Source organism: Osmerus mordax, chromosome 14 (assembly GCF_038355195.1).
Source record: "Osmerus mordax isolate fOsmMor3 chromosome 14, fOsmMor3.pri, whole genome shotgun sequence".
In the NCBI taxonomy this organism is placed as follows: domain Eukaryota; kingdom Metazoa; phylum Chordata; class Actinopteri; order Osmeriformes; family Osmeridae; genus Osmerus; species Osmerus mordax.
The window spans coordinates 6,995,533-7,004,114 of NC_090063.1; the positions used below are offsets into that span (position 1 = coordinate 6,995,533).

Below are 8,582 nucleotides of genomic sequence, written 5' to 3' on the forward strand. Positions count from 1 at the left end.
CAATGTGACCAATAAGATCACGCAAACAATTCAATTTTCCCCTTGCGATCTGTGATTGGCTACTTACCCATGCCAAGCGCACGCCTCTAAGAAGACTATAGGTTGTCTTTCCCGGTTTTCAACAAGTTATTTGAATACGACTGGTCATTGTCGCTCGTTGTCATTGAAAGAGCTGTTTTGATATCTCGTCAGAAAACAGTAGGCTACGATAGGCTACATCGTGTTTTCAGCACTCCGGCAAGAACACAGAAATTTGTTTTGTGATATTTGACACTTTTAATGTGGATTAACATTTTATCAAGGATTCATTTCAGTTTTTGAAACGCCTCCGACATATTTGACTTATTTTCGGATCTTTTTCATAGTCGTGGTAAGTTGTATCCCGAGGCTACATTACTTAGTTAAATGCACCTTTAAATTCGAGTTCAGTCATTGCAAAAGTGTATTGCATGTGATTTTATTTCCTTTCCGACATTGCTTGAACAGCCTCAGTTGTTTTTGCAGTCACCTACAAATTAATAGGCAATGTCTGACAGTCCATGCTGACAAATTAATTTAGATGTAGCCTACATACAACCACATACATCAATCCAGTCTTGCAATGCACCTGTATCACTGACAGTGTTTATGTTTCAGTCACAGTGCTGAAGCTCACTTTTACAAATTGGCAATTGTGTCAGGATCAAGAGGTTTCCTCTTGTTGTAACCAGCAAAGACTGTTTGCGTGCTAGCACGGGATATTATGCCCTATTTTAAAGAGAACTCTTTTTGGAATATTTATCCAGCAGGCATTAGACTTGACCTGACTGATCAAAACGTAGCAGCGTAGTTGTTTTGACGTATATCCTTTGGGGTATAAAACTTGGTCTACAGGGACAACGAATAGTGCAATAGACTAGAGATCAGTGGGCTTTACAGTAACAGGTGTCCCTCTGTTCTTGCTGCTGCCTGGGGAGTAAACATTATCGGCATAATCCTTTAACAGTGTTAGGGGAGAGAGAGGGGTGACCAGGCTGGGTGGGGAGGACGAGGGAGATGGGGGAGGGGGGAGAAAATTAAAGATGGCAGAGAGGTAGGAGAGGAAACAGGATGTAGGAGAATAAGAGAGATGGGCCAGAAGAATTCCCAGCGGAACAGGGTTATGGTGAGGTAGACTGCATGTAGATGTATGTGTACATGTGTTTACATTAGCATAAGTTGGACATTTGCCTAAATTGGCACGTGATCCATGGTCCTGTCTCACCAGGACCAGCAGGTCACCATGCCGCCCACAACTCCTTATGCAGGAAAGTTCAACGCCAACCCCTACACCAACCACAGCAACAACAACCAGGAACTCCAAGGTGCTAACCTCCAGGACCTTCACCACCACAGCATTAAGCACCATCACCCCTACTCACCCCTGGAGGTCAGCTATGGGGAGATGTGCTACCATGACAACAGCCTGGTGTCAGGCTCTCTGGAGGCCCTGATCCAGCACTTGGTCCCAACTGTTGACTACTACCCTGATGTGAGTCCCATGGTCCAATCATCTGTCTGTCCCTCTCTCCCGTCCACCTGTCTGATCCCTCTTTCTAACTCGTCTCTCCTGTGACCCAATCACCTGTCTGTCCCTGAAACGGGCTAGTTTATCAGACTGTTGTTTGTGTTTGAGGTTAATGTTACTTATTGTTGTTGTTTGCCAGAGGTCATACGTGTTCACCTTCCTGCTAAGCTCCCGCCTCTTCCTTCACCCATATGAGCTCATGACCCGGGTGTGTCACCTGTTCGTGGAGCAGCAGAGGTCTGGAGACCCACTCATGAATAAGGTGCAGTGGACACACACACACACACACACACACACATGCTTGCTCACCGTAGTCCACCTTATGTAATCATTACTGCCATGGTTGCAGTCATTATGGCCCTTTTATGTGTATTTTTTGAGTGGCTAAAGAGTCCAATATCCACATATTTGACCTTTTTGTGGCATAATAAATCCATATTATTATACATTCATTCCATGTTGGTATTTTATTTAGCAGATCAGGATCCGTGAGGTGGCTCCTAAGATGGTGCAGCTGCTGACAGAGTGGACGGAGACTTTCCCCTACGACTTCAGGGACGAGAGGATGATGCTATGCCTGAGAGACATGGGGCAGCACCTGGCCAGGGGAGACCAGGTAGCAAACACTAACCACCACTCTGCACACTAAAATGATACCAAAGAAAAAGAAGACATTTTTATTCTTTGTTAATATGACTTTGAATGCAGGCATTAGATGTACTCAATTTTCCTTTCCAACCTTTTAATTTATCGGTTGCTATCAGGATATGAAGTTTATTTCAGCAAATATAAGGAAAAAGTGCACCTCAACATTACCAACCCTGCCTTTAAGTGCTGCTGATGTGTCCCCAGTACTTGTGTTGCCTCTGTGTGTCTCCAGTACTTGTGTTGCCTCTGTGTGTCTCCAGTACTAGTGTTGCCTCTGTGTGTCTCCAGTACTAGTGTTGCCTCTGTGTGTCTCCAGTACTAGTGTTGCCTCTGTGTGTCCCCAGTACTAGTGTTGCCTCTGTGTGTCTCCAGTACTAGTGTTGCCTCTGTGTGTCTCCAGTACTAGTGTTGCCTCTGTGTGTCTCCAGTACTAGTGTTGCCTCTGTGTGTCTCCAGTACTAGTGTTGCCTCTGTGTGTCCCCAGTACTAGTGTTGCCTCTGTGTGTCCCCAGTACTAGTGTTGCCTCTGTGTGTCTCCAGTACTAGTGTTGCCTCTGTGTGTCCCCAGTACTAGTGTTGCCTCTGTGTGTCTCCAGTACTAGTGTTGCCTCTGTGTGTCCCCAGTACTCGTGGCGAGCCATGCAGCAGCTCACCCAGCGACTGATCCGTCGGCTGTCGGCGCTCGGCCAGTATGAAGAGGCTGTAGCAGCGCTGAACGCAGCCGCTTCTGAAAGACCAGCGGCCCTGAAGACCAAACAGCAGACTTCCCAGCACAGCGACATACTGAGCATATGCGATGACCCCTTCATCGTTGCCCAACAGCTCACACACATCGAACTGGTAAGAAGGAGGCAGCCTCTTACCTCTAACCCTGAAGTATCCAGGAATGAACTCATCTCTCGTCTTTGCTCTGGTTTGAGCTGTTATTCCATGTGACCTGGGCATCTTGTGTTTGTTGCCCCCTGCAGGACAGACTGAGCTTCATTGGCCCTGAGGAGTTTATCCAGACCTTTGCCATGAAGGACCCACTGGACAATCACAAGGTATGGCAGTGCATCTAGCTCCTACACGGCTCTGCTGGGCTTGTTCATTTAGCCTGTCATAAAGTACACCATTAGAGTAGGTGTCTGAAGAGCAGCATGACTCAAGATAATTAAGTGAGATCAGAATGCATCTTTAGAGTTTTACATAATAGCTCGACTGTGTGTGTGTGAGTCACGGTGGAAAGGCTGGGGAGATGAGGGGTGGAGAGAGAGCAGGGTGAATAGAGAGAGCAGGGTGGAGAGAGAGAGCAGGGTGGAGAGAGAGAGAGCAGGGTGGAGAATGAGAGCAGGGTGGAGAGAGAGAGAGCAGGGTGGAGAATGAGAGCAGGGTGGAGAGAGAGAGAGCAGGGTGGAGAGAGAGAGAGCAGGGTGGAGAGAGAGAGCAGGGTGGAGAGAGAGAGAGAGCAGGGTGAATAGAGAGAGCAGGGTGGAGAGAGAGAGCAGGGTGGAGAGAGAGAGCAGGGTGGAGAGAGAGAGCAGGGTGGAGAGAGCAGGGTGGAGAGAGCAGAGGAAAAGCAGGACGGAGGGGAGAGGAGAGGAGCAAGGTGGAGCAGAGAGCAGGGTGGAGAGAGAGAGCAGGGTGGATAGAGAGAGCAGGGTGGAGAGAGAGAGCAGGGTGGAGAGAGAGAGCAGAGGAAAAGCAGGACGGAGGGGAGAGGAGCAAGGTGGAGCAGAGAGCAACACGGTGGAGAAGAGCAGGGTGGAGATGAGGAGTCATGTGGAAAGGAGAGCAGGGTGGAGGAGCAAGGTGGAAGAAGAGGATGATCCTACATGACCAACACATTCCGCTTCAGATTTCCAACCATCAGAAAGTTATAAAAGTAAAAAACTGGAAAGTAACAGGGTTGCTTTTCTTCTTTTCTTAGAGTTTCTTCCGGAAGAGGAAAACAACCAACTTAGAAGCCTATGTAGCTTGGTTCAACAGACTCAGCTACCTGGTGGCTACTGAAATATGTATGGTGAGTATCCTCTCTATCTCTCAACTATTATCTGTCTCTTTTGAATGCACTCTATATCTTAATAGGTGAACAAAGCCTACAACGCCTTTAACAAGCTGCTCAAACTCTCACACAAACGTCTGTATTTGATGCGTCTCTCTCACTTGCTCTCTACTTCCTTTCTTTTGTCCCCCAGCCAGTGAAGAAGAAGCACCGAGCCAGAGCCCTGGAGTTCTACATCGACGTGGCCAGAGAGTGCTTCAACATCGGCAACTTCAACTCCCTCATGGCCATCATAAGTACGCTCACACGCCAAACATCAAATATTTAATCAAATTGAATCAACATTTATTAGACACTCACCCTAACCCATCCAACCAAACCTTGATTCTCCTTCATTTCCCTGCCTTTATCCTTGTATTACTCCCGTCTGTCTCTCCCTTAATGTCTCAGCTGCGATGAACATGAGTCCTGTGTCTCGCCTGAAGAAGACTTGGAGCAAAGTCAACACTGACAAGTTTGACATTCTAGAGGTGAGGATGGAGGGTTTGGGTAACATCGAAGGGACTTTCCAAGGAAGGTCAAATAATGATTGAATGAATGTCAAAGGTTGGCTAACATTTAGGTCTATGGATACCGTTGGCTTGCATTTAGGCCTAAGGATAGGGAAAAGGTCGGCTAGCATTTTGAGTCAGGGATATGGTCAGCTAGTGTTTCTGACTAGGGTCATGGTTAGCTAGCATTTAGTATATCATTAGGAGGCAGATACTAAAGTACCTTCTGTGTGTGCGGTCTTCTCAAGCACCAAATGGACCCCTCCAGTAACTTCAGTAACTATCGCACAGCGCTCCGTGGTGCCACCCAGAGATCAGTCACGGCACACAGCAGCCAGGAGAAGGTGAGCAGACACACTCACCCTCACTGGTTTAAACTACAAGAGACAATGGGTTTACTGCCGCTTGTCAAAAGGGACAGTGCCTACATCAATTCACACCCTAATACACACAGGCCATGATCCACATGACTTGTGGCTAGTGTTCAGTGAATTATTCAAATCTCCGCTCTAACAGTTGGCTATGACTGTTTTTCAGATTGTAATCCCATTCTTCAGCCTACTTATCAAGGATATCTACTTCCTCAATGAGGGCTGTGCCACCAGACTACCCAACGGACACATCAATTTTGAGGTGTGTTTCTAATAGCCAGCTGCAATATATAAAATTCATGGTCGTTAGCGCCAATGTGTGTGTGTGTGAGAGAGAATGTGCTTACACGTGTTTTGTTTATCAGAAACTGTGGGAGCTGGCCAAGCAGGTGAATGAGCTCCTGGTGTGGCGTCAGGTGGTGTGTCCGTTTGAAAGAGACCGCAGGATCCTGCAGTACCTCGTCACCTCCCCCATCTTCACTGAGGATGGTAAGCACACAGGGTCACCTCCCCCATCTTCACTGAGGATGGTAAGCACACAGGGTCACCTCCCCCATCTTCACTGAGGATGGTAAGCACACAGGGTCACCTCCCCCATCTTCACTGAGGATGGTAAGCACACAGGGTCACCTCCCCCATCTTCACTGAGGATGGTAAGCACACAGGGACAACTGGTCTATGGTCCAAGCCATGTCAGTGGAGAGGCATTGTCAGATGAATGCTTGTTTTAGTCTGGGTTAGGATGAGGTCTTTCAGTCATCGGACGACGAACGGTTCAAACATGCAGTTCTTCTTGTGAATGGATGTTTTGATGTGCATCACTATACAACGGTTAGTTCCAACTATATTTGTTTCAATAATACATGTTGCTTGTGTTTCTCCAGGGCTTCATCTGGCATCCTATGAGTGTGAAGGACCAGAGAACCCCATGGAAAAGGACAGTCGCAGATCCCTTAGGTGATGACCATGGCATACTGTCGTGTCTTCCCCTCACTAGCACAATCATTACTGTCATTGGACTGTAACTTAATTCACATCTTTTGCACTTGTTTCTCAATACAGGTCCTCCCTGATGCACAGGTAACGGGAGACACACTCATAAGAGACATTGGGTGCCTTCCATTCCAAAAGGTTGTTTCCCCCCCACTCACCTTAGTCCGCTGTCCCTCTTAGACCGGAGGTGACTAGGCCTGTCTGGGTATACTAATCGCTCCCTGTGTCCACCATGGCACAGTTCACTCCTGTTCATGCCTCAGCGACAGTGATCCAGATCTGAGAGGACTGTCTGAGCTCAGAGAGAGGTTGTGGTGCCATCTAGTGGTAGTAAGGTGAGTCAGGTATTCAAGACATCAAAGTTTGTATCGGAACATTTATCTGTTCTTGTATCGATGTTACAAACAGAGAAAGTATTGGAAATTTAATGGAGAACAAGACTGGTAATAATATTAATACACATCTGAAACACTTGTGGGATTATGAGGCAATATAATTCCACATGTAAGGAAAGTTAAATCAAGCACACCCATATGTCAGATATCCTAAATGTGGATTTGTCAATTACTTAATTTACCATTTTAAATATTGCCTCCTCTGTCCAATCCAAACACTATTCATATGCTACAGTAGCGGAAATGAACCCTATCGACCATGTAGATTTACTCACTGAATTAATTTGTCTATAAATGTCTTGCATCAGCCTCATACATGAAAGTATTTCACCAGTTATTTTTTATTTTAGATTAGATCAACAAGGGAACAATATAAAGAATGTTTTTCTGCCAAGCAAAAAACCTGCTAGAAAAGCAATCCAAAAATGTCTGTCCAAATATGGTCAGACATTAGAAAATGTAACCAGTTGATAGGTCTCTGAAGAATATAAACCTCCCAGAAAATGACAGTGGACATAGTTAAACTGTGCACAGACCTCGTCTTCAACGCTGTTGAATATAAGGGACTCCTGGTTGAAGGTGGAGCAGCCCATTTGGGGGATCAGGACTTGGGCTACTACAGTGTTTTTCTACAGGAGGATTGGAATATTTCTTGCGTTATTTTTCCAATTTTTGTTGTAAAGCATGTGGCGTATCACAAACTTATTTGTGGTGAGCTAGCTCTGTGCTTATACAATGTAAGCTACTCTTTGTTACTAAAATAGTCTATTTTTGATGTTAATTTTTTGTATGTCGGGAATAACGTCGCTCTGGATAAGAGCGTCTGCTAAATGACTAAATGTAAATAACGTAACCAATGGCTTGTACAAACATGACAGAAATACCTCTATGTTAACTAACTCAGTCAAACTGTTTTCCTCTTGCTGTCCTTTACAGTTTTGTTTATTTTGCTGAACATTTTGTATAAAGTTTCCATTTTGTACTTTGTTTTTTATGTATTTTTATCGAAACTCAGTGTTTCGAAATAATCATATAACACGAATATTCCACATCCTTTATGCTGGTATCTGCAAAAACAGAAAAATACTCATATTTTGGATGTCAGAACCAGATAACAGGAATATGCTTGGTTTCTGTAGATTTATTTTGGAAAAATAAAGGCAGAAGGATGTGGAAACGGAACAGAGAAATGGTAAAGCCAGGAGAGTTGAGGAGAATGGGACCGTGTGTGTGCCTTCTTGTGCGTGGGCTTGGTATGTTTGTGTCCGTGTGTGTGAGGCTTGAGGCCTGAGCAGGTGTGAGGTGAGCGGCTCACTGGGGTTGTCAGGTGCCTGACCACGCTGGGCAGGCGTGCCTTTCCGCCTCGTCAGGGTTGTCAGGGCACATCACAGCCCTGTCTGTCACACTCTGGGGTCCCACACGCCTGGCCGCAGGGCCATGACTAACTACACAACGTCTTCAACGCAACACACACCACTCGCTGGATCCTTTTGTCATAACCAAACAGAGAATGTCTGCACTTCTCAATCGGCATGGGTTTGTGGGTTTCCATTTAATCGAGTAGTCCAGTGAACAGAGAAAATGCTACAACAGTAGCTTGGATATAAAAAATTGCAGGTTTGTGCAGGATATCCAGTGTTGCAATTCTGACTTGCCAGTCAGTAGGCTGGGGGGGGGGGTATAATATTTCCTGTTCATGCTAGTTTTCATGTACTTAATAACGTTCAGATTTTAGTAAAATATTTGGAATTTAAACATTAGAATTTTATTGAGGCAATATGCATATTAGAGACCACACATACACTCAGATACATATAGTCCTCCCTCCGCAAATGGAGTTAAAAAATCTTTTAACTTTTGAACTCCCCATGCTGTAGACAGGCTCACTGACCTTTCTCAACAGTGTTACAGTCAAGCTAGGTTTGTGTCCAGGGTCGCATGAAGTTCAAATGTCCTGCTCTTCTCTCATTTGACTTTATTTTCCTCCTTTCCCCCACTCCTTTTCACCCCTCTCGTTCAGGGTCAGAGAGCAGAGCCGCAGAGGTCAGATGTAGTTCACAGTCTCTAAAGCCTGTCACCCGTGACCTGGCTGTA

At 45.7% G+C, this 8,582-nt stretch overlaps 1 protein-coding gene across 1 annotated transcript; it reads left to right on the top strand.

Moving 5' to 3' along the window:
• Positions 1 to 223: 223 nt before the first annotated feature.
• Positions 224 to 7,525, top strand: rasgef1bb (RasGEF domain family, member 1Bb). Its single transcript, XM_067250343.1, has 14 exons — positions 224 to 370; positions 1,247 to 1,510; positions 1,686 to 1,808; positions 2,025 to 2,162; positions 2,819 to 3,034; positions 3,163 to 3,237; positions 4,104 to 4,196; positions 4,372 to 4,474; positions 4,629 to 4,708; positions 4,978 to 5,073; positions 5,267 to 5,362; positions 5,466 to 5,589; positions 5,985 to 6,057; positions 6,163 to 7,525. The coding sequence occupies exons 2-14, from the start codon at positions 1,262 to 1,264 to the stop codon at positions 6,182 to 6,184; spliced, it is 1,488 nt and encodes a 495-aa protein (XP_067106444.1). The 5' UTR covers positions 224 to 370; positions 1,247 to 1,261; the 3' UTR covers positions 6,185 to 7,525.
• The last annotated feature ends 1,057 nt before the right edge of the window (positions 7,526 to 8,582 follow it).

Excerpts from the sequence above, each read along its gene's own strand:
- rasgef1bb (XM_067250343.1), top strand. The coding sequence starts at position 1,262 with ATGCCGCCCACAACTCCTTATGCAGGAAAGTTCAACGCCAACCCCTAC. Across the intron at positions 3,238-4,103 it reads ACCCACTGGACAATCACAAG|AGTTTCTTCCGGAAGAGGAA; the intron begins GTATGGCAGTGC and ends TTCTTTTCTTAG. Across the intron at positions 4,709-4,977 it reads ACAAGTTTGACATTCTAGAG|CACCAAATGGACCCCTCCAG; the intron begins GTGAGGATGGAG and ends GGTCTTCTCAAG.